This window comes from Dama dama, chromosome 6, assembly GCF_033118175.1.
Source record: "Dama dama isolate Ldn47 chromosome 6, ASM3311817v1, whole genome shotgun sequence".
In the NCBI taxonomy this organism is placed as follows: domain Eukaryota; kingdom Metazoa; phylum Chordata; class Mammalia; order Artiodactyla; family Cervidae; genus Dama; species Dama dama.
In genome coordinates, this window is record NC_083686.1 from 29,495,995 (window position 1) to 29,522,836 (window position 26,842).

At 37.7% G+C, this 26,842-nt stretch overlaps 1 protein-coding gene across 3 annotated transcripts in view; it reads right to left on the bottom strand.

The window, feature by feature from the left end:
- Positions 1-26,842, bottom strand: part of SLC4A4 (solute carrier family 4 member 4) — a 355,228-nt gene that overhangs the window by 171,036 nt on the left and 157,350 nt on the right. For 2 of the 3 annotated variants that reach the window (XM_061145832.1, XM_061145830.1), the window contains exon 6: positions 19,834-20,013. In XM_061145832.1, coding sequence (XP_061001815.1) covers positions 19,834-20,013 — 180 coding nt within the window. The remainder of the gene's footprint in view (positions 1-19,833; positions 20,014-26,842) is intronic. The other variant, XM_061145831.1, reaches the window with a different exon arrangement.

A 26,842-nucleotide genomic window follows, 5' to 3' on the forward strand; every position in this document is an offset into this window, starting at 1 on the left:
TAAAAAATCTGAAGGTAGCTGTCAGGTTCTTGAAAGATTTCATCTCCTATGGTCTTTTGAAAATTGTAACTATGAAAACCTACAGTGAAAGGATTTTGAAAGTTATACTTGGATTTCCTTTTGCCCTTTTAAAGGCCAAAAAATGTATGTAAGAACCATAGAGTAAATGACCAAATAAATATTCCCAATCAAGAACAAGTCCACATCTCGAACATAGGGATGGAAGGTGAATCAAGATGAAAATGCTCTAAATTCATTAGTTCCCTAAAGAGAGCTGTCACTCTGTACCCCAAAGGTAAATTTAAATGGGTCTCCTAAACTAAGGTGAGAATGTGATAACAAAGCACAATTCTAAAAGAGTATTGGCACCACATTAACAAATTGAAAGATAAAAACCATATGATTATCTCAATAGATGCAGAGAAAGCCTTTCACAAAATTCAACACTCATTTATGATTAAAACTCTCCAAAAAGCAGGAATAGAAGGAACATACCTCAACATAATAAAAGCTATATATGACAAACCCACAGCAAGCATCACCCTCAATGGTGAAAAATTGAAAGCATTTCCCCTGAAATCAGGAACAAGACAAGGGTGCCCACTCTCACCACTACTATTCAACACAGTGTTGGAAGTTTTGGCCACAGCAATCAGAGCAGAAAAAGAAGTAAAAGGAATCCAGATAGGAAAAGAAGAAGTGAAACTCTCACTGTTTGCAGATGACATGATCCTCTACATAGAAAACCCTAAAGACTCTACCAGAAAATTACTAGAGCTAATCAATGAATATAGTAAAGTTGCAGGATATAAAATTAACACACAGAAATCCCTTTCATTCCTATATACTAACAATGAAAAAACAGAAAGAGAAATTAAGGAAACAATACCATTCACCATTGCAACAAAAAGAATAAAATACTTAGAAGTATATCTACCTAAAGAAACAAAAGACCTACATTTAGAAAACTATAAAACACTGATGAAAGAAATCAAAGAGGACACAAACAGATGGAGAAACATACCGTGTTCATGGATTGGAAGAATCAATATTGTCAAAATGGCTATTCTACTCAAAGCAATCTATAGATTCAATGCAATCCCTATCAAGCTACCAACGGTATTTTTCACAGAACTAGACCAAAGAATTTCACAATTTGTATGGAAATACAAAAAACCTCGAATAGCCAAAGTAATCTTGAGAAAGAAGAATGGAACTGGAGGAATCAACCTGCCTGACTTCAGACTCTACTACAAAGCCACAGTCATCAAGACAGTATGGTAAAAAAAAAAAAAAAAAAGACAGTATGGTACTGGCACAAAGACAGAAATATAGATCAATGGAACAGAATAGAAAGCCCAGAGATAAATCCACGAACCTATGGACAACTTATCTTTGACAAAGGAGGCAAGAATATACAATGGAAAAAAGACAACCTCTTTAACAAGTGGTGCTGGGAAAACTGGTCAACCACTTGTAAAAGAATGAAACTAGAACACTTTCTAACACCATACACAAAAATAAACTCAAAATGGATTAAAGATCTAAATGTAAGACCAGAAACTATAAAACTCCTAGAGGAGAACATAGGCAAAACACTCTCCGACATAAATCATAGCAAGATCCTCTATGACCCACCTCCCAGAATATTGGAAATAAAAGCAAAACTAAACAAATGGGACCTAATGAAACTTAAAAGCTTTTGCACTACAAAGGAAACTATAAGTAAGGTGAAAAGACAGCCGTCAGATTGGGAGAAAATAATAGCAAATGAAGAAACAGACAAAGGATTAATCTCAAAAATATACAAGCAACTCCTGCAGCTCAATTCCAGAAAAATAAATGACCCAATCAAAAAATGGGCCAAAGAACTAAACAGACATTTCTCCAAAGAAGACATACAGATGGCTAACAAACACATGAAAAGATGCTCAACATCACTCATTATTAGAGAAATGCAAATCAAAACCACAATGAGGTACCATTACATGCCAGTCAGGATGGCTGCTATCCAAAAGTCTACAAGCAATAAATGCTGGAGAGGGTGTGGAGAAAAGGGAACCCTCTTACACTTTTGGTGGGAATGCAAACTAGTACAGCCACTATGGAGAACAGTGTGGAGATTTCTTAAAAAACTGGAAATAGAACTGCCATATGACCCAGCAATACCACTTCTGGGCATACACACTGAGGAAACCAGATCTGAAAGAGACACGTGCACCCCAATGTTCATCGCAGCACTGTTTATAATAGCCAGGACATGGAAGCAACCTAGATGCCCATCAGCAGATGAATGGATAAGGAAGCTGTGGTACATATACACCATGGAATATTACTCAGCCATTAAAATGAATTCATTTGAATCAGTCCTAATGAGATGGATGAAACTGGAACCCATTATACAGAGTGAAGTAAGCCAGAAAGATAAAGAACATTACAGCATACTAACACATATATATGGAATTTAGAAAGATGGTAACGACAACCCTATATGCAAAACAGAAAAAGAGACACAGATGTACAGAACAGACTTTTGAACTCTGTGGGAGAAGGTGAGGGTGGGATGTTTCGAAAGAACAGCATGTATATTATCTATGGTGAAACAGATCACCAGCCCAGGTGGGATGCATGAGACAAGTGCTCAGGCCTGGTGCACTGGGAAGACCCAGAGGAATCGGGTGGAGAGGGAGGTGGGAGGGGGGATCGGGATGGGGAATACGTGTAAATCTATGGCTGATTCATATCAATGTATGACAAAACCCACTGAAATGTTGTGAAGTAATTAGCCTCCAACTAATAAAAAAAAAATAAAATAAAATAATGAAAATAAAATAAAAGAGTATTGGCCCATGATAAATAATCTAAAACTCTCCTAGTGAGGACATCCCTGGAAGGCCAGTGGTTAGGACTCCAAACTTTCACGACAAAGGGCCTGGGGTTCAATCCCCGGTGGGGAAACTCAGATCTGACAAGCCACACAGCATGGCCCCCCAAAAAAGAAAACACAACCCAAAACCCCCAAACCTAGTGAAACGCATCTTCAAAGATGGTCACAGCAAGCATGAAAGGGGCAGAAATCAGAACTGCTGTGTTGCTGTAAACCCCACCACCCTTTTCTATAGTGGGTTTCCTAGCATCTCCCTGGTTGCAAGTTCAAATTCTGAGTTCCTTTCTCCTCCTCCCCTGACCTTCAATTGGTGCCAAGTCCTGCAGATGCCATCTCCTCACATGTCATGCACTATCACCACCTTTCCATCCCCACAGTCACAGTCCTAGCCCAGATCCGCATTCTCTCCAACTGATCTCCTGCGATCACCTCTCTCCCTACTTCCAGGTGTCCCCCTACTAATAATTAATTCCCTAATGCACAGTTCTTTGTGTGCTCAGCTGCTGCGGTTGTGTCTAACTCTTTGCAACCCCATGGACTGTAGCCTGCCAAGTTCCTCTGTCCATGGGATTCTCCAGGCAAGAATACTGGAGTGGGTTGCCATGCCCTTCTCCAGGTGATCTCGACCCAGGGATCAAACCCATGCCTCCTGCATTGCAGCAGATTCTTTACCGCTGAGCCATGGGGGAAGCCCTCTTCATGCTATGTCTTTGCTAACTGACGTGCACAGACATTCCACAAAACAGCTTCTTGATTTCACCACCTTAACACTCACATATTCAGTTCTCATGCCCTGTCTGCTAATTAAATGTGTGAATATACTCCATGTCACACAAACTCTTCTCTGTTCTCAATAATCTAGTTGCTTTTATACTTTTCCCTCAGTGTAATATCACCTTTCCACGTCTCATCCTACTTTCACTACAACTTTCATGTACGGAAGGACAATCCACCCTTTATGGCCCATTGAAAAGTCTACCTTTCCTGAGAAGAAGAATTCCCCCAATTTGCTTTTTATGCCCACTATCCATTCTCCCGACAAGCATTTTCAGAGAGTATAGCATGTACCACTATGTTACATGCTGCAGACAAACAGGTCTGCCCTCATACTTCTGTGGTGGCCCTGCTTCTCTCAAAAGTGTTGTCAGCTGGGAACTTCCTTCACCTCTTTCTCTCCCACAGGACTACAAAACTAGAAGAGGAAGAGCATGGGGAATGTTTGTTGACTTGAACCTGTTCAAGTGAACTCCCTGGGCTCAAGACTTTCCTAAAGAAGTTCCAAAACTCTTTAAGAAAACTCTTGAGCCAGAGAAAATTACAATTTTTATTTTATCAGTAAACTTTCCAACAGTTAAAAGACTTGAACTGCTTAATTCCAGAAATGCCTACAAAGAGAATAAAAAAAAAATTTTTTTTTCCTAAAGCAAAAGAGCCCCACTCAGATTTCAGTTCTTTAAATTCTAATGTTAACTGTATAGCCTGGTTGTAAGACAAAACAAGAATCTATAGAATTATACCACCATGGTTTCATTTTTTTTAAATTATCTAATATTAATACTTGGGATAATAATAATATTACCACTAGATAAGCACCTATTTAAAAAAAACAAAACACTGAGCTGAACCAGGAGATCCTTGCCTGGTAGATTTATAAACTAGACAGAAAGACACACACAAAGTAAAGTGAAGACAGATGCCGGAATCTGCAGATGGCGGCAGGAAAAAACCCTAAACCTTCTTTTCTTCTATAAAGTTCAGACCTAAGAGTCTGAAGCAGCTGATCTCCACTGCCCATAACTTGAAAAGGACACAAGTGTTTCCTAAGGGGCTCAGAGGATGTGGGCTGTTAGCCATTAAACTGAATTCAGAGATAAGCACTCCGAGAGGAGAGCCATTCCGAATCTAGCAAGACAGGGAACGCACCTATGCTCTAATAATGGCAAGGCATTTAGGTGGGTATTAACTTGTCCTGAAAAGCAGAGGTAAAAGCTTCTCTTTTGTTCTCAGAGGCCCAGACTGGTTTTAGACCTGCCGGGGGGAATCTCTAAGAGGAAATCATTTTTGGTTTTCTTCCAACTTCTAATTCAATACCTTAGCAGCAGTTGAAATGAGTAAGAGTTGTAAGCTCACATCTGCCTCAGGTGACAACTAAGATAAGAAGCACACAATGTAAAAATGATGAGAGCTTACTTCCCAAAAGCAACTTTAAAGGTAGCTTGTTAAAGGCAGCTGTCATTTCAAGTTAACACTGTCTGAAAATATCTTTTCGAATATCTTTTCTAAGAATACGAAAAGATTAAATTAATGGAACCTTGTCCACAAACCTGTTTTTAGGTGACATTTTGGGCAGTGTTTATATTATTGAAAAATAATTCTATGTTGACTATTAGAATGAACTGATCAAAACTCATCAAACTGAAGTGAGCAGAAATATGGGGAAATAATTTTTCCTGGTAAACAATATTCACTTTTGGTTATTGTGGTCAAGATGGGCCCTAATGAAAACCGGGCTGCTGGTTAATCTTAATGAGATGGTGGAGTGTCAAGGATTAATATTTACTATACAACTCCCATGTTTCAAGTATGTACAATGCACTGCAGGGGATCCAAAAGCATGATACCCGGCCCCTGACCTAAAGGAGATTTTTTATATATTTGAAATTAAAAATTGCAAATAATGAAACATCAGACAGCTACATAAAACAACACACAGTAAATCCTCAACTGTGAAGCACAGACATCAGGAACTATGACATATAGAACCTGAAAAGATCTTTTGTGTTTTTGAGAACAATTTTATAAAAGGAAATGGGACTTCATTTGGGCCTTACTGAATAGTCTTGGATGCTCATACTTAAAAAGGTGTTCTCAGAAGGGTCAAGGGATCAACAGGGCACAGAAGTGGGACTCACCACAATATAAGCCAAGAGAAAAAGGACAAGTAGATTAGACAGAGCTTTGTACCGAGAAGAGATGAAAATGAGGTTGGCTAGGCAGGTAAGATACTAGCAAGATTTAACACCACTTTGCACATCTTTATTCTTTTATATGTGTATATTAAATGTATTGAACTGATGTCATAGGTAATAGGAAGCTCTGGGAAGGTGACTGAGATGATATATCAAAGCTGTTTGTTTAGGGAGAGAATATATCATATAAACAGACAATGAACAGAATATTCTCTCATGACTAAAATGTTTTCTTAGAAGGACTGGCCCAGGGTGTTGTCTTAAGTTAATTTCCAAATAGTTGCCATATTTCCATAACATGAACAAAATGAACATTTTGGTCAATTTCCTTGATACTTCATCCACAACAGTGTATCAGTGTCTAAATGCCTGACATGGAATAAATAAAACTTTAAAAGGATAAGAACAGCTACAATGTCTTAAGCAATTCCTATAAGCACTTGGCTAATAAGAGTAAATGCTTTATTTATTGAGGGCTGAGCAATACACTAATCATTATACATTTTCTAATTTAATTCCCACAACAATCCTATGTTGATAAGATTAACCCAGTTTTATGGCTGGGCTTTATGTAAACCCAAATGTACAGGAGAGAAGTAACTCGCCCAAAGTAAAGAAGCTAACACATGGTAGGTGTAGAATTCAAATCCAGTTCTGTCTGACTCCAAACTCTAGTGACTAAACTCTGTACCTGAATTTATTTTTTCCCCAATTGAGAAAAAAAGTTTATTAAAAGAAATGAATGACTTTTGCAGAGAAAATCAAGTGATTGTTGAATGTTCACTGCAAGGTAAGTTAAGTCTTTCTGGCAATGTAACTATGTGAATTTCTTATACCTTAACTTCAGTAAGACACTATTCATCAAAGTTATAGATGAAACTACTACATGATGAAGTTCAATTCCTGCCCAAGACACTTAATGATCTCTATGATTTGGGCAAGTTATCAAACCTCCCTAATCCCCATTTCTTCATCTGTAAACCATGGATAACAATAGACATTTCACAGGATTGTTCAGAAAATTAAATGGTACCCCATAAAGGTACCAATTCTTAGCTCAAGGATTGTACCAAGAAAGTGATGAATTAATGTTTGCAAACTCATTATTATTCAGTACAAAATTATCATTCAAGCTTCTTCAGCCTACTGTACAGCAGAAATAATTGCAAGTTAGTAGTTCAGTAACTAGCCCTTCTAATTCTCCTGCCACCAAATTCTTATTTTTTATTCAAGATTAGCCCCCAAATCATCTCGTCCAAAGCCTCTTCTACCACCACAACTCCCAGGCCCAGCAGATGTTCCCATAATCTTGTGTGTGTTGGGGGGGAGGGGGGTTGTGTATGTGTGGGTGGGTATGTACTTTCAGTCATTTTACCTAACATATACTACAACTGTTATCCATTTTACCTGCCTTCTTCGTTAAAAAGGAAGCCCTGCTGAGGGCAAGGACTCACTTATACATTTCTAAATACCCAGTGTCAAGTACCGTGCCTGACATGGTGTAATGGACAACACATATTTATATTTCTATGGGACATGGAGATCATGACTACAGTTTCTAAAAAGATCAAATTCACTCCAATAAATCCTGGAAGAATTGACCACAACAAACATCATTTTGGGATGAAGTAAAACTTCCCCCATTAAGTCATCTGAGAAAACATCTCCGCTAAGGGAAATTTCCTTACACTAAGACAGCAAAAAGCTTAATTAATAGGTTCATTTTAAGAAAGGTAACAGTATACAGCTAAAAGCCCAATGGTGTCACCAAATGGGCTTCTGCACAATTAAAAGAAATTTATATCACATATAATCAAATCTGGAAATCTTGGGGGAAATTTCATGTTGTTTTGGGTACATGTTCTCTTTTGGTTTTAGGCATGTATATCCTATCTCTTTACAAAATGACTTTAAAAAATAAAGATTCTATCTTACGCTACATTTTCGTCTGTAGCACCTACTGCTCTTCCGGCACTTAAGCAGTACTTGAGGGGTTTTTAAACCACTAACTTGGTAAGTTTTTCCTCTTGACCAGCATTTGAATGCTTTCAAACCTCCTGTAGAGACCTCATCTTCATGATATCTTCCTCACAATCCTCTGAAATAAGAAAATATGACATCATCACCCCCACGAGGAAACTGAGGTTCTGATAAATGTTCCATGGAGGGAAACTGCCAGTGCCAAGCCCAGCCCTTCGTCTCCAACTCTTTCCACTGGCTTACAAGGGACTCAGCTTAATTCAGGATGGCAGGTCACACAGAGAATACATTATTACTGTCCTCTTTGCTAGTAGAAGAAATGAATGCATAATTGTGAATTTAGCAATCTGTGAGCCTTACCCTTTCAGGCACTCTTGAGGACGCTTTCACTCAGTTAGTTACCGTAAGCCCCATCTTCACACCCTCCCAACACCCACCACCGCCACCATCCTTGCCCTCTCCCGGTCAGTGACTTACTTAGCCATCCCACGCTGGGAGTGCGCCGCACGCGGGGGTCATCGTCCAAGGTGCGGGTTGCTAGGCAGGGCACTGAATTCTCAAGCGGGCTGCGGGCTTTAGTGCCAGAAGCAGAAGACAGGAGGAGGAGGACACATGAGCAGCCACAGCAAGGATGAGGATGAAAGCATTGATTAAGAAGAAAAAAATACTAAAGCAAATCACACAAGCGGGTTAAAAGAGAACAATGACATATTAACGTTGACACACACCCCCTCCCATGACCCTGCATTCTTAGATGGAACAAATCCCAACACAGAATTTCAGAGCCTGAAACAAATTACATTCAATCATCATCGTTCCCCGGCTACCAATGGCTGATCCGCCCTGAAGTACTAATACACAAAACATGGATTGTACCCAGAGAGAAGATTTACATAATGAACGCCAATCTCAAGATGTAAGATCAAGACTGTTAATAATCTTGCACCACATAAGCACACACAGAGGGAAGTTACACACAGTTGTGCAATGCACAGTGAGCAGGGTGTTAAATTAGCAAGGCACTCTCTTGTGATCTGTCCAACACACCTTTTTATGGATCTTCTACCCAAAGCAGAAAGCAACATCTCACATTTTGACTTAGGAAATATTTTCCTTCATGAATATAAAACTGGTTTTTAATACCCTTTGCCTCCTGTTTTTCAGCCCTTCAGCAACATGAGACTAGGATATAGATAAATCAATATTGTAATACAAATCCATTTAGAATGTCATATTAGTTCTCATTTTCTGTTGCTCTTTAATCCTTATTTTTACTATAATTTTAATATGTGGTGCACCCACGCCAAATCTTAGACCACATCAGAGACTGAATAATGATGTAGGCTAAATATATAGTATGGTTCCTCCAGATATTTTTAATCAACTGGAGAACACCATCAACTTCAGCCTGGAGACAGTTCCATTTGGGTTTTATGTCATCTGTTTTGCTATTCTCATCAAATGCCCCACTCCTAGTAAGAAATAGGCAGCATAATTATCCTTCAAGGAACAACAATGAGGTTGGAAATAACGAACCATCAGACTACATACAATTTGACTTGAGAGAGTTTTTTCCCCTTAGTAATATAGTCGTTAAATGATCAAAGTAACAAAGCAAGCATATCCAAACAGAACCAAACATTAGATAATCTGTTCACACAAGTAAGCAAATGACAGGGCAGACAAATAGTGCTCTTAAGGCTATTGGTGACTGGGGAGGTCAAGTTCTAAATTAAATCAATTACAAATTAATGTAAGTTGATGGCCAAATTTGGACATTCAGCACATTATAAAATCTAGAAACATTTTTGTCAATTTATCTGTCTGTGTTTAAAAGCTGTAAATAAAGCCAGGACTTGTGAGTGGGCCATCTGTGCCAACACCTGTTTGAGGCAAATCTGATGTCTTTTCTTTGCAATCTGAATTTTTAATTGTTTCCCATAATTGAACTTCTTTGCAAGTCTGTACTGCACTAAGAAAAATGAAAAAGGGAAATGAACCAGTTGAGATAATTCCAAAATTGCTTTTGTTAAGAGGGAGGCATTTAGAAATATATTTTGTCATACAGGCTAACTTTCACCTCCTGTTTCTTCTGACAATAGGAGGACCGGCTTGTGAGCCGATATTCCTGTAGGCTTAGCTAAAGGAAATGAAGGAGGCCAGACTATTAGCTGCCATTTATCTGGGCCCAAGAAAGGACCAACAAAAATTCCAGTTCGGTGAGAGCAGACAGAGGTTAGGAATGCAAAGTAAACTAAAAAGAGCCTTTACTTTCTTCAGTGGCTGAACAGTACAAAGATACCCAAATTTTATCTCCCATACCATGGCCTGCTCCTAAAATAAATCTGCTCCAAAACTCAGATGCTGATGACTGGCTTCCCCAAACAGCTTCTCTTTCCTCTACTTTCCTCACGGCATGTCAGGGTGTTAATAGTTGGGAACTAAAGATGGAGACACCTTTTTGCATATACAGCCTCCACGAATGCTGAGCCTCGCCATCAAAGGGACAGTGGAATGGACCCTGGCGCACACTGGCAAAAAACCTGGCTCCAAAGACAAGCATGAAAACGAAACGGCCCATCGAGACTTGGCACCTGTGTTTTAGTAAAGCTGATTGGAGCCATCTGGCTGCTTACCCGCATGAAAACTGGGAGGCTCACAGCATCCATTACTTGTATTGGCAAATTCCAACATTTGGATTGTTAGACCCTCCCTGTACTTCTGTGCAGGAAGGGATATGAACTCTGTAACCCTTTCATGTTGCTTTTCTTCTCTTCACAAATTTACTCCATAGACAAAATGCTAAAAAAGCTGTTCTTAAAGCCAAGCCAAACTTTATGATTATACCATGATAATGATATATTATGTAAGCCTTTTCCAAATAATGCTTTCATTGTACTTCTTCCACACTTAAGCTACAAAATAAACAACTTAGCTTTGCTACTATCTTACATTTTCTCTTTTAAATCACTTTTACCTGGCTTCGGGCATAAACAAGGTAGAAACTGGTTTATATTATTGTGACTTGATGAGGAAAAATAAAGCCCTGAAGATTTCTGAGTGACGGTTCCCAATATCTAGACTGTAGAAAAAGGTGTTCTGAACGGGAATTTTTTTGTAATGACTCATCTTTTCCTTGCGAATCAACTTGTCTAAAACCATCAGTCCTAAATCTGTTCAAGTAACAGTGTCCCTACTTGAATCATGCAAATAACACCCCCCCAAAAAAAAGCCTATCAATTTTTTTAACAATCTTATTAAAAAGATGATTAATTTAACTACTGTTAAAATTTTAGGATTCTTTCAGGATTGCAATGTTGTATGTATTCGACACCGTTATTTAGCCAAGAAATTTAACTCAGGAGTTTAGCATTATTTCACCCATAAACACATGACATGTTGCCTAGAAATCTCCATTCGGAAAGCCAATAAAGATGTCCAACCGCCACCTTTCATATAGATTTCTGCCTAGACACAGAAAGACCTCAGAGCTCTTTTAACATCACAAAGTGAGAGCCCTGGACTCATTGATGTGTGGGAAATAAATTGTGGTTGAGGAAGTTCATGACCACTGTAGCTGAATTAGAATACTCTTATTAAGTATACTAGGTTCCTCTATTTTTATGTGTTTGGGTAAGTTATTTCACATTTCTAAGGTTTCTTTATTTTACATTTCTTCAGGCTTTTCATGTGCAAATGGAGAAACTACATATAAACTTTAAAAACATCCTAGAGAGCAATACCTGGTGTATAATAGGTGCTCAGTTAATGGGAGATAATACTGTTGCTGCTATTACTACTACTATCACTGATGGAACAATGTTTCCTTCATTCATTTTTAAGAAATCAGGTTCACAAACCCGAAAAAAAATCTTTTTGTCCTTTATACTTTTACTGAAGCAGGGTTTGAGTAAAATGAGACATGCTTAGTTATTCTCAGAAGACTCTGGTTTTCTTCTCCCTCTTTTCTTCTTGGGAGTAAAGGGTACACTTGGGAGTAAAGGGTACACAGAGCTCACATCTCACATCTCCATTTTGCCTTTCCTCATTCCTCATGTTTTCCTGTCCTTCCCTTTCCTCTCCTATTTCTCTCTCAAGGGGACCGGGGCAGAGAGCAGGATATACAAGCACTCCCCTGTCTGCTCTTAGAGTAACCTGAGGCTGGGGAGAATGAGACTTCACAAGGGCATCTCCATCAAGATCTCAAGCCTCGGAAGAAGATTTACTCCTGGTTTGGCAGCAGAAAATCAGTTAAGGACTCCTTTTCAAAGAAAGAAAGTAATGGAGAAGAAATATTCCTATGTGGTAAGATAAGACAATGAGAATTATTCCATTCCTTTACTCCATTACAGACCCTGGTTTTGTAAAATAGACTGGCAATTAGTAAAAATTTTAAATATGTTTATTTCAACATCCTGATATATATATATATATATGAAATGCACTAATGTGTATGTTAAGTTGCTTCAGCCGTGTCCAACTCTTTGCAACCCTATGGACTGTAGCCCACCGACAGGGCTCCTCAATCCATAGGGTTCTCCAGGCAAGAATACTGGAGTGGGTTGCCATGCCCTTCTTCAATATTATTTACTGATAGCTAAGAACTATCGTTGCTCAGATATATTAATCAATCTTCATACTCCTAAGTTAAAAATACTATAAAGCCCATGAGTGGCATCTCCTTATGTATTATTTGGCATCTGTAAGGCAGATAATGAAAGTAGCAGTATTTTAAAAACAGAACTCCAAGAATGCTTTCACATATGGAGTAGTAGGGGAAAAAAACTAAAAGATGCAGAAGTTAAAAGAATACAAAATAATGGTGGGGGACTGAAGCTCTGTATTCAGTTTTAAATCTGAAAGGCACTACATTTTCTCCTCAAAATCTTTCTGAATAATAATTTTCCTTACAATGGTATCTCGCATTATGATGATTAGATACTTCTTACAAAGATACTCATTTACTCCTGGTTGTATATGTTGTATGTAGTATCCTATTTTACAGGTATAGAAACTGAGGCTTAAGACTATGATAATGTAAACTGCTCAAACTCATGCTGCTACTAAGTATTTCTCCTGGATTAGAAGGAAGGCTTTGGAAAAGATGGTGTGTCTTCAAGGTGATTATAAAGTAGGCCTTCAATATCAAAACCTAAACACTTACCTGTGTTGTATCTCTTAAGCCTGACTCTTCATTTCCATAAAGAGCAGACTAGACTAGCAAATACTGAGTGAGTATGACTCTTGGAGAAAACTGTGCTGTTTATTTAACAATCTGAGCATTATAAAGCTGGATGATCAGTCACCTGCCCAGGAAAAGAAAATAAGAATAGTGTCTGATAGATGGTTTAGAAATACTACTGTTATTTCATCACTGTTATTAACGATTACATTTGTGGAGGCATTTTTCTAGTAACCTTCCACGGATGGGTTCATTTAATTTAAGGCTGAGAAGAGCTTGGTCATTCATTGAATTCTGGCCAGGACGTTCATCTGTGCTGTGCAAATGAACGGAGAATTAGAGTTCTGAACAAAACCGATGGATGTGAGCTGCTGGCTTTGGAAAGAGCTGATTATACACAGAAAGGCACCTGGGAAGCTGACGCTCCTCTGAAGGTGATGGAGGCCTGCAAGCTGACCTGTCTTAGAACTGGAGAACCACAATGACCGCTTCTGGGACAGAACCTTTGAGGAAAGTCAGGGAAATGTCTGCCTTCCCCACGGATTCAGGGATCAGGTCTGAGTTCAAGAGTATGGAGGGGAGAGGCGAACTGCAGAGTAAAATAACCCAGACAGAGATGACTGGGATAAGCTGGAATCCAAAACCCAGATAAAACCTAAGAATGTCTACAGGGAGTGAGAAAGCTGCCAAACCCGGCAGTGGTCCCAGCCAGATCCACCACGTGCCAGCATCCAGGCAGCTTGACCTAATACCCAAACCAAGTAGCTGGAATATGTCTAACCTCCAATTGGGTGCAAAGCAGTGAGAGCCTAGCTAATTCCACTTCCGATTCAATGGGGCCAAGAAGTAACAGAAAAAAACACTGATTTCTTTTCATTGTTTGTTCTCTGTCGCTAACCACTATTTATGTTACTGTTGGTAATACCAAGAGACTACATTTTTTTCCCTGGTGACTCAGATGGTAAAGAATTCGTGTGCAATGCTGAAGACCTGGGTTTGATCACTGGGTTGGGAAGATCCCCCAGAGAAGGAAACGGCTACTCACTCCAGTAATCTGGCCTGGAGAAATCCATGGACAGAGGAGCCTGGCAGGTTATAGTCCTTGGGGTCACAAAGAGTCAGACACAACTTAGCAACTTTCACTTTTCACACTTTTTAAGGGGCTTCCCAGATGGCACTAGCAGTAAAGAACCTGCCTGCCAATGCAGGAGACGTAGGTTCAATCCTTGGGTTGGGAAGACCCCCTGGAGGAGGGCATGGCAACCCACTCCAGGATTCATGCCTGGAAAATTGTTGTGTTTTAATGTTAGAAACTGCAGTGCAGGAAAGATCTAGGAATCAGCATTCTGCCTGGAAGTTAACAATGAAAAGAGGAATTTGCAGAGAAAGTACGGGGTAGGAGAAAGTGGTACTGCATTTCTCATAACTGATAGAAAAAAAGAAGGTAAACTGGGGTAAAATTCAGAGATGCCATCAGGAGCAGGCCCTGGGTCCCTGTAACTACAGAAGAGGCCACAGTGTACCAGAAGCAGCCCGATGAGATCTAGAAGCAGTTGCCCTGACATGCCACCTTTTCCAAACCCTCATCTACCTACTGGAGAAGCTTTAAGTCTTAGATTCTCAGTGTGGTTTAGGGTTTCCCTGACAGCTGGCAAAGAGGAAAATCAATGACGGGGACAGACTATTCTGTAAGAGGGCTGTGATGAGAACGAGTTTCCTCCTCTCCCACTGCTAGTGAAATGGTATGAAGGGCAGAGGAAATAAATCAGCAATATATCCATAAGATTCTTCCCAAATGGTAAGTTACAGAGCAAATATCACTCCAAAAAATACAAGATTTTTCTTCCTTACCCTGTGCTTAAACATATTACATATAATTTAATATTATTTGTTGAGTGATGGTACTATGGTACCACCGCATATAGTTCCAGTGATGGTACTATGTATAATTACCATTCAAAACATTTTACATGGATTATCTCATTTAATTTTCATTTTTCTGTTTTATAGACATAGAAACTGAGTACTAAATTACCTTTACAATTTTTCACTTAAAAAAAAAATGAAAATTGGGGTCATAAAAATGGATTGGGCAATATGAACTTCATAGTTTAGGTCTAGTTGGATAACCAAAGTCATTTCTCAGTAAAGGGCATCTCCCAGACCATGGAGGGCAAGGATTTTTATGAGAGTCTAGGGAGTAGAAATGAAACCAGGAAAAAACCAGGGACAAATTCATGATGGCACTGTCCAAATTTCCATACAGGCAGTGAAAGCTGATTAAGGTTTGGTCCTAAAGTTGGGTCTTATCCATCTTTTGTAAGACTAGAGAGTACATATCAAAAGTATCCATTTAAGTGGTAAATGACATTTTAAAAAAAATCATATAATCCTATAAAACATAGCTCTTTAAAACAGAGTTATCAGGTAACCTTGTCAGAAATATCTTACTAAATATTGTTGAAAGAACATCAGTTAGGCCTAAACTTTCACTTTCTAATAAAATGCAAACTAAATATATCTTATTTGACTTTTAAACACTATTGAGGAACATTCTTAGGCTTCAATGTTATTCTTTCATAGTAAACTAAAATAATACAGAATTATTACCTAAGTATCTCTGACCAAATTATTAAGTAGAACTACATGAAACTGTTGGTGGTCAACTATATTTTACCCACAAAAATGGCAACTGTATATGGTTCAGCCTAAAATAATAGTGAGAAAGAAAATGAGAGTAAGTAAAGGAAAATCTAACACCAGAGGAAATGAAAACCTCATTCATTTCCTTCCTGTGACACTAACTTGATAGAAATGCCTCCATTAATATATTGAGCTTGCCTCAATATATAAAATATGGCACTTGCCTCAAATTTCATACCTGGCAGATATAGCCACCAGAATTCACAGATGTCTTGGATAAGTGGAAATTTCATGATAATTAAGATATTGTAAACCTGATTATTCCCCAATTTATTACAAATAAAAATGCTTTTCATTTCTTTTTAAAATCATTCAATCATCTTGAATCCAAAGCCACATCATGATCCTAAAAAATTTAGCCGCGGATAGACAGTGGTGGGCTGGCAGTGGGTGTTTTGGTAAATGTTTGAGAACCAGCTCTCTGGTGAAAACACTTGTGCATGTGTGTGTGTGTGTGTATGCAAGCGCAAATGGGTGTAAGTGGTAAATTTTACTGATTTAAAGATGTATAGCATACATACAAATAGTAAATATACAATACTCTATTGTAAACTGCACAAAGCCAGTTGATTCTCATTCAATGCTTTTGCTGATTTTTACCAAACTCTTCTATCAGTAGCTGACTTATGGTTGCAACTGGCAAACAAGCATAGGCCCAACAGCCATGTTGAACATCCATTATCATATATGCTATCGAGTAAGACAAAAGTGAAGCAATGAAAATGTATTGACTCAATCATCAATGCCGTGAGTGATTCCTTCATTAAACTGAATACTAGTTTTTTTTAATACTGAAAGAGTATTTCCTCAATTCCTTGTACGATTCACGTTCTAACAGTGGTTATGGACTGAATGCTTGCATTCTTCCAAAATTCATATGCTGAAATCCTAACCCTCGGTGTAAAGGGTGCTAATTCCATTTATGAAGACTCTGCCCCAAATGCCCCTCCTCCTAGTACCATTACATTGGGGGTTAGGATTTCAGCATATAAATTTTGGCTTCCAAAAGAGCATCCTTATAAAAAGAAATAGGAGAAAGATGATCAATTTCTCTCCACCACCTGAAGATAGAATGAGAAGGTGACCATCTACAAGCCAAAGTGGACCCTCACCAAGAACTGCATTTGTGCCTTCTTGATCTTGGATTTCCCAGCTTCCAGAACCATGAGAAATAAATGCTTGTTCTTTAAGTATTTATAGCAATCTTTGGTAACATATTATAGGAGCCCAAGCTAAGATGTCGGCTATAGATACTACATAGGTAAGCTTAACCTGCATTATTAGCATTTTCTCTCTTCTTAAAGCTGTAAATAACTGGCAAAACATTATATCAAGTCCTGGTTTGTAGTATTTGCTGATGTCTATGGTGTTTATACCGCCATCAGGACTGACTGCAAGCTTCCAGTGTAAAGTCCCTGAATGTGGATTTGGGAAGAGGTTAACAGCAACACACTATTTTATAGCGCAGCCTATAGCAAAATAAGTAGGAGATAATGCATTTTGAGTATTCGTTAACATTATTTTTAATATTAATATCTAATTGTATGTTTATGTAATCTAATTTTTAATAGTAGCGGTGTTTAACAAACAGTCCTCAAAATTCCTGATAACAACTGGCCCTTGCAAGCATATAAGAGGTGGCACATGAACAGGGAATGAAAAAATTTCCAATTCTAGAGTAATTCCAAAGATTTCAGCCATTAACTGCACTGGTGTTATTATAACTAAAGCTGGCAACATTCTGAGTCTATTTTCTAGTCTGTGATAGAAAACCAAGGTGACAAGTTTATCTACATTTTTACATGGAGATATTAGAATCTATTCCAACTACCATAGATAAAAGATTCTGATTTATTAAAGTAGTAGAAAATGTTCTATACATTATTTTAGAATTTTATCTTAAGAACATTTCATAATTGTTAAAGATATTAAGTATTTAAATCCTAACATATAAAGATAACTATATGTATAAACTTGCAAGTTAAGAACAAGTGCCTGTAGAAAATCAAAAATTTGCCATCTGATAGTTTATAATAAAGTATTTTGGAATCACCTGAAAGTCATTCTTATAGCATCTCTCAAGGCAAAACTTGCCTCTAGATATTTAAAAGGCCAAAACAACATGTTTTAAAGGCCTAGTCATATTCCATGCTTGAGGGTGTTAGCTGATCAGCTGACAAGTCAGAAAGAAAAAGAATCACCTGCACTTCCTGCTTGCCTTCTGCCAAGCATCTGTGGCATTTCTCATGTGAGAAGCTGAGTGATGAAGGCAATTTCAACTTTTCTCTGAAGTACAAAGATCTACTGATAGGATAAAAGATTGAATGACGCGCAATATCAACTCATTAATTGTATTTCATATACAAATACTCTCCCTAAAGCACAAGATACTGCCACAAAGACCCAACTGTTCCTAATTTTCACTCTACCTACACGTCCAAGAAAATTAAGCTCATACCACACTGGTGGTGAAGGCACCCTTGCTCTGCATACTCGTTCCTCCTCTCATTGCAAATAAAGCAACATTTGAAAACAATGCTTGCTTCTTTATACTACCACTGACTTCGTGATAAAAAATAAATCTTCAAATCATAAAATTTCATTTTATGTGAGACAGAGGTTAACAAATAAGATACTAAAAAACAGACCTATAGTTTAAATGCCATAATTTTTAAAATATGACTTGTTCTTAAAATTATTTGTGACATCAGTTTCAACAAACTATATCACATAACATTTCCAGCCATTAAACTATTCAAAATGCAATTTAAAAAATAAATAAAATGGGAGATGCAGAGAAATCAAAACATTTCCTGTCAGCAGCAATATTCCAGATATGGTAGAACCATCAAATTGTCATAGGAATGTTCTAGATTAGATTCTTCCTTTTGTGAATGCTCATTTATAAAAAGCATTCTTATTTTAATTATTTATAACTTGTTGCGCTTCAAAAAGAGAAACATAGCAGCAATTACATAAATATAAAAGTCACTCAACAGAATTGAACTTTTTATCTGATTCTGCTTACTTACTAAACACTCATTTAAAAAAACTATGTGGAATGATTCCAAAATATAGCACAGTTTGCTAATAGGAAGCTCTCTCCCAGAAAGCCATTAATTTTAATATTAAGTAAGAAATCTCAATTTCCAGAGATAGAGTGAACTGAGTTAGAATTCAGTTTATACACTTCACTTAGTTCATCTTTTCTATGACAACATGTTTTATATTATTCTGAAAGTGCAGCTGAGAACAGTGAATTAAAAGTTCCCTTATCTACTCATTTCTCTTAACACCAAAAAGACTGGGGGTGGGAGGGAAGAGGCCTAGTTTGACCAGTCCAATGCTTAGCAAGTCTTTACACCTTAATTTTCCATACCTCAAGAGAATAACTTCTCCCTTCTCAGCCTACACCCGATTATGAAATTTATTCAAAACAAAGACAATGATACAGAAGACAGACACTTTGCAAGAAATTCTGGTAAATGTAAGAGTACAAATAAAACATAGTGCCTTTCCTATTGCTACATAATGGGGCTAATACCCTACCTGAATAATTATTCTCACATCTATCACATAGTAAAAGAGCAGACCGGTTTTCTAAGCAGTAAAAATAATATTGAACCTTATCTTGATGAATGACTGTTTATAGGCTGGACACCATCTCATATATCAAGCAAACACTTCACAATACGAGATTTCAGAGTACCTATCAAAGCTTAGTCTGTCCTCCTAATTCTGACAAACCACCATGTCAAAAGCATATTCCTTGATGTACTCAATAATATACAGGCATGCTGATTCACTGGAAACATTCAGTTGTTTCATCACTGCCTTATTACCAAACCCTCTCAGTCAGTCAGAATATAGGTATATGGAGCAACCATGGTGTCGGCATTTGCAGCCTACAGTAACTGCTGAAATCTTTCCAACAGGACTGCAAATCTGCCCAAGTGGTTAAAACATGTCATTATGAAATGGCTGTGGCATATGAGTTGAGAAAAGAAGAAATAAGAAGAGGGATTTAAAAAAAGAAAAAAAGGTGACAAGAGGTGGAGTAAAGTGAGTAAGGCAGGTAAGAAAGAGCAGCAGCCAGGCGGCCCCTGCATTACCATTATCAGGGTTGGTAAACATCCTACTTGCACTGGAGACGGTCTTCCCAATGTCAGCCAGGGATCGAAGGTTGGATTTCTTGGTTTGATGCCGGTGCTTCCGGAGCAAAGTATAGGTCACCTTATCCTTAAGGTCAGGTTTCAATAGGCCTGTCTCAATCTGATGGTCAACAATCATTTCTGAAATAAAAACAAAGCAAAACCAAAAACAAAACTCAGTCACAAGACCACGAAGTTAAAATTTTTTAACATATTTTTTTAATAAGTTATTTTTTAACTACATTTTTTAACTCTAATTTTATGGATGTTATCCTCAAATTTCATATCAATATATTATTTTTCTTTTCTTTTCTTTTTCAATATATTATTTTTCAATTTCCAACTTCCCATTTTCTGTGAAGGTAAAGATACAGGGTATAGTGCTTTTGGCATTAAAGAGAGTTACAAATATTCCAGTATTAATTAAATCTTTGAAGAAGAACTGTCTTGTAAATTTTTTTCAATCCTGCTTGAGAGTGAGTTCATATTAATCACATTCTTCTATTAGTAACACAATAAATAATTTAAGCTTTCCAATTGTTTTGTTTAAAAGTAAGATTAGAAAATTTCATGTACTCTTTCATAGGAAGTGTGCCAAAAATATAAATGATATGAAAAAATCTTGAAGAGAATATATAAAATTTAGCATCATGTCATTATTAATTTTCTTAATCTATTCTCCCAAATCCTTCTGTAATTTCTTTATAATAGGACAAAGTAAAAAAAAAAAGATAATACCTTTGCCCATATCAGGTTATTTGAACACTAATCCAGTGAAAGAAAGGTTAAAGTACAAAATTATACCTTAGTCTTTTCTAAGAAAGGAGATTTATTCTTCTTGTTTAGATCCAACTAAAGCCTTTACCACATGTTCTATTATTCATTTTAAAGTATAATCTGACCAGAATCTTCTAGAAAGTTAAATATCTTAGTTTTTCTCCAAAAAAGAAAAAAAAAACCTAGAATTTCTACTAGCTTTAAACCACCTTCTCATACTATTTACAAAAATAAACTCAAATGGGTTAAAGACGTAAATGTAAGACCTGAAACCATAAAACTCATGGAAAAAACATAGGCAGGATACTCTCTGACATCAGTCTCAGCAATATTTATTTTAGATCTGTCTCCTCAGGCAAAGGCAACAAAAGCAAAAATAAACAAATAGAACTACATCAAAATAAAAAGCTTTTGCACAGTAAAAGAAACCATCAACAAAACAAAAAGACAACCTACTGAATGGGAAAAGATATTTGAAAATAATATATTTAATAGGGGTTAACATCTAAATCTTGGAGAAAGAAATGGCAACCCACTCCAGTGCTCTTGCCTGGAGAATCCCAGGGACGGCGGAGCCTGGTGGGCTGCGGACTACGGGGTCGCAGAGTCAGACACGACTGAAGTGACTTAGCAGCAGCAGCAGCAACAACATCTAAAGTACTAAAGAACTCACATATCTCAATATAAAAAAAAAAGAAGTTTAATTTTTAAATGGCAGAAGATCAGAATAGACATTTTTCCAAGAAGACATACAGATGGCCAACAGACACCTGAAAAGGTGTTCAACATCACTAATCATCAGGGGCATGCAAATCAAAACCACAAAGATATATCACACCTATCAGAACGTTACTATCAAAAAGACAACAAATTAGCAAGCGTTAGTGAGGATGTGGCAAAAAGGGAACCCCAGTATACTGTTGGTGGGAATGTAAATTGGTGCAGCCAGTGTAGAAAACAGTATGGAGGTTCCTCAAAAGATTAAAAATAGAACAATCACACAGCTCAGCAATTCCATTTCTAGATTCTTGGACAAAGAAAACAAAACACTAATTCAAAAAGATATAAGAAAAAAAAAGATATAAGCACCCCTATATTCACTGCAGCATTATTTACAATAGCCAAGGTATGAAAGCAACCTAAGTATTCATTGACAGATAAATGGACAAAGAAAATGTGATATATAACTTATATATATATATATATATATATACACACATACATATATATAATGAAGTATTACTTAGCCATAAAAAAGGACTGAAATCTTGCCTTTTGTAACAATATGGATGGATCTAAAGTGTATTACACTAGGTGAAATAAGTTAGACAGAAACACAAATACCAAATGATGTCATTTATGGAATCTACAAAATAGATTTCACTTGTGGAATCTACAAAGCAAAATGAACAAACAAAACAGAATACCAAAAGACACAGAGAAAATAGTGGTTGCCAGAGTGGGGGAGAGATGAAGGGGCAGGTGGTGAAGATGAAAGGGATTAAGAGGTATAAAATTCTGTTCTAAAATAAGTAAACCACATAATGTAATGATAGCACAGGGAATACCATCAATAATAATATGGTAATAATTCTGTATGGTGGCAGATGGTTACTCGACTTTTCGTAATTGTCAATTTAAAAACTACATAAATGCCAATTCATAATGATGTACACCTGAAACCAATATAATATTGTATGTCAACTATGCTCCAATAAAAAATAATAAAATAAAATAATCTTAGAAAAATCTTTCCCCCAAATTTCTATTCACTCTTTTATGTTCCAGAATGGCTCTAACTAGAAAGGATGAATGTGCTTCATAGAAATTGCTCCATGGGTGTGTCTGCTGAAGGACATGTGTTACTCTAACAGAAAACAAGAAGTCCTCTTTCCCACAAATCAACATGTCAGCAGTAGCACATAAATGTAGCCTGGTGGCATCCTCCTGTCATGTCACAACGCAGGTTGATACTCCTTTGTCCAAAACAGGGCACAGGAGAAACTATCACAGAATCTGTGTGAGATAGGCAGTGGTGGGACAACACCTCATGTCTGCGGTTAGGGCTTCTGTCCCCAGCAGAGAACCAGAACAATGGGTCCCGGGCCGACCTGTTCAGACACGTGGCTGCATCGAGCACACGTCAGTTAGTTTTCTCTTGCACAAACTTCTCTGTATACAAAAGTGGAGGAGAGAACAAAAGCTCTTCTTTTCCCAAAGTCTGACAAGAAAATTAATGGGTACTGATAGGATAACAGCATCTCCCAAACACTGCCATCTCTTTGCAAAGAGAAGTTACAGGTGTTCAAGGGGCTTTGCTTTAGCACGACTGTACCTCTCATGAGTCCATCTTTCTAACACTCAGAGAACTGGTCTCACCGTGAGAGCTGACAGTTCACACAGTGTACAGTCAACTGCCTGGGAGCCAAGCAGAGGCTGAATCCAGGCTTTCCATCACATGCCTTACACAGATGCTGTCAATGTCACATACCACTGGACCACGTTGTAGACAGCCTGGGAAAGGCAGGAAGAGTTTCTACCATAGGAATGTTTTGGTTTGAGAGTGGCCTTTAGCTCTGAGTATTTTTAACTACACAACCCTTACTCAGTAAAACTCTCAGAACAGATCCTGTAATTATAATTAACCTCTGTTCCATATTAAAATAATTAAGTGCTACTGAACACAAACCTCTCTCCTTTCCCTTGAAGTTTTAATCAAAGTGGAAAGTCCATTTTACAGAAGAACCATAAAAATAAACATACAGCCCTGGCATATCTACTGCAAGCATATCAAACTCCTACTCTAATTCCAGGGTTGTGGATTAAAGTGTTTCTTATCTACCCTTTCTTGGCAGGGCCTCCCCCTATTTTTGCCTTCCCCTGTAATCTCAAGCTAATCCATATATAATGCACAGCCAGCCCTCTGTTACTGATGTCTGGAAATCACCAGTTAGAACACATTAAAACATCTGTGTTGCTTATGCCCTTTATTAACTTTCCATAAAAATGGCCCACATTACAGGGGTCTCTTAAGCATAAACTACAAAACCTTTCAAGGAAAGTAGAGGCGGTTAACATTTCACAGCTACACTGAAATTAAGCCTTCAATATTTGAAATCCCACAAACACTACAAATAGGGAGAGAAAGCGCCTGCTCAAAATGCTCCCAGAGATGAAAGAAAATTCAAAAAGCATCAGGTTCAAACTCTTAAACAGATGGAAAAAAGCACGAGAGAGGAGACACTCACAGACACAGTCTTAGTAGGGCAATGCCCCCCCGCAAAATTAAACCAAGTTTTCTCATCCACAGTTTAGATCTTTTTCCATATCACACAATACTTTTCTTTCTTTTAAAAGGAAACTCTAGACCAAAGGGGAAAAAAAAAAATGAAGAGAAAGATGGTCATGGACCCCCCAAAAAAGATTAAGGGTAACATTCTTTTAAAAACACACAATGGCCCAAGAAATATACAGTTTCAAGACTAACAGACAACTCAGATTTACACAAATGTAAAACTAAGATCATGGCATCTGGTCCCATCACTTCATGGGAAATAGATGGGGAAACAGTGGAAACAGTGACAGACTTTATTTTTGGGGGCTCCAAAATCACTGCAGATGGTGATTGCAGCCATGAAATTAAAAGACTCTTACTCCTTGGAAGGAAAGTTATGACCAACCTGGATAGCATATCAAAAAGCAGAAATATTACTTTGCCAACAAAGGTCCGTCTAGTCAAGGCTATGGTTTCTCCAGTGGTCATGTATGGACGTGAGCGTTGGACTGTGAAGAAAGCTGAGCACTGAAGAATTGATGCTTTTGAACTGTGGTGTTGGAGAAGACTCTCGAGAGTCCCTTGGACTGCAAGGAGATCCAACCAGTCCATCCTAAAGGAGATTAGTCCCGGGTGTTCATTGGAAGGACTGATGCTGAGGCTGAAACTCCAATACTTTGGCCACCTCATGCGAAGAGTTGACTCATTGGAAAAGACCCTGACGCTGGGAGGGATTGAGGGCAGGAGGAGAAGGAGACGACAGAGGATGAGATGGCTGGATGGCATCACTGACTCGATACACATGAGTTTGGGTGGACTCCGAGAGTTGGTGATGGCCGGGGAGGCCTGGCGTGCTGTGATTCATGGGGTTGCAAAGAGTCAGACATGACTGAGCAACTGAACTGAACTGACTGAACCCATTTTATGTTAATCTATCCAGTTGGCAAAATTTAAAAAACCAGTCTCCAGCGATGTGAATGTCTTACGTAATAGACAGTGTCAATGATGACAGTAACAACCAGGACAAGCTTTCCTGAAGGCTACTTGGCCAATACAAAACAAAACCCTTTACAATGTTCAAACCCTTTGAATATTTCACCATTAGAAACTGATAATCAGGAAATAAGCCAATTTCACAAAAGAATAACAAAAATGTTCATTTCTTGTCTTTATGATAAAAACTTGATGGCAACTTAAAAGCCCAATTATAGATTATTAACTATTTTGCAGCTATTAAAATTATGTTTATATTTATGTTTAATAACATGGAAATATTCATACTATGTTTTTCAGTTAGGAAGGGCAGATTAGAGGGTTATAGTATGATTTCAGCTCTAAAATAAATTTCATATGTGTAAACAGAGATGTACCTAAAAACTGTTGAGAAAATATCTCTAAGATAAGATTAGTGGTATTTTGATTTTCATGTGCTACATTTTTCTGCACTACTAAAAATGAACATATTTTACTTTTGTGATGAAAAATAAGTATAATACCATTTTGAAAATATAAAAGGTGTTAAAAGCAAGAAACAACATGACTAATATATCTGCCAACATGCACAGCTCAGGAATGCCTTCAAATATAAAACTGAGAGCTCCAAAAATAGAACTACATTTTCCTAATCCATTTCCCATCATAATACCTGAAATGGCTTATAATTTTTTTTTAACTTAGGAGGGGAGGAAAATTCCCATGTACTTGACTTCATATGTGAATGACGTTCTTTAAGTGTAAAATTATAATATGATTGCAATAATGAAACTATCAAAATAACCTATACAATGACAGTTTATCCCTTAAATAAGACAAATTTTCTATCAGCATTTAGAAGGGGATCTTCATGAAGAAAACTAGGTCCTGGGAAGAATCAGAATGAGGCTGAATTTTGTACACAAGTGTGAGAAGTGACACAGCTTCAGCCACTGCTTGTGGCCTCACATGGTGGTGACTTTGCACCCACAAAGGGAGGGTGCCCCTTGGAGGCGACTGAGAAGGAGCAGCAGGTAGACTGCAAAAAAGGATTAAAATCATGCTGCTGTTTGTTTCACATTATTACACTTGCTATGATTTCTTTTTCTTCTCTTTTGTGGAAATAAAAGTGGGGTGAAGAGATGTATCTTAAAACTTAGCTGCACGTAATTCTCAACTCTAAATAACAGCACCATTCAGGAGACAATAAATCCACTGCATCCTCTGCTAGAAAAAGATTTTTTAATAATCAAATAATGGCAGTAACTCAAGGTACCTCGCCAATTTTTATCACTCGAAACCATGGCAGTTTTTTTCTTTCATGTTGTTTAATCTGCTGTAAAGCTTTGATTCTTTCAGAAGATTTTTAAGTATTTCTTTCAGTCACTGACACTCTCTCAAACAGGCTTTTTTCTCTACTCCTCCAAATCTGGTCATTTTTTTCTTTCTTTTCCTTGTAAAGTATGTTATTTGCCTCTGAATTGTTTCTCTGTGTTATCGGCTCCAGAATGACAGCGCTCTCTCTGCCCACTTGCCTCAGGGGTGGTACAGCAAACATAATACTAAGTGATGACACCTCAAAGTGACCTAGTGGTGTCCAATTTTAAAACTGAATGGCAGTATTAAAGCAAACATGTGGAGGTTAGAGAAAAAAAGCCACAACTGATCAATAAAAAGTAATGGAAAATTAAAGTGAGACTGTAAACTGCTTGATGAACCTTTCTTGGTGGTGATTTAGTGGCTAAGTCATGTCCAACTCTTAGACCCACGGACTATAGCCTGCCGGGCTCCTCTGTCCATGGTATTTCTTAGGCAAGAATACTGGAGTGGTTTGCCACTTCCTTCTTCACGGTATGTTCCCAATTCAAGGATCAAACCTGGGGTCTCCTGCACTGCAGGCAAATTCTTTACCGACTATGCTACCTAAATGTAGTAAATACCAGAAAC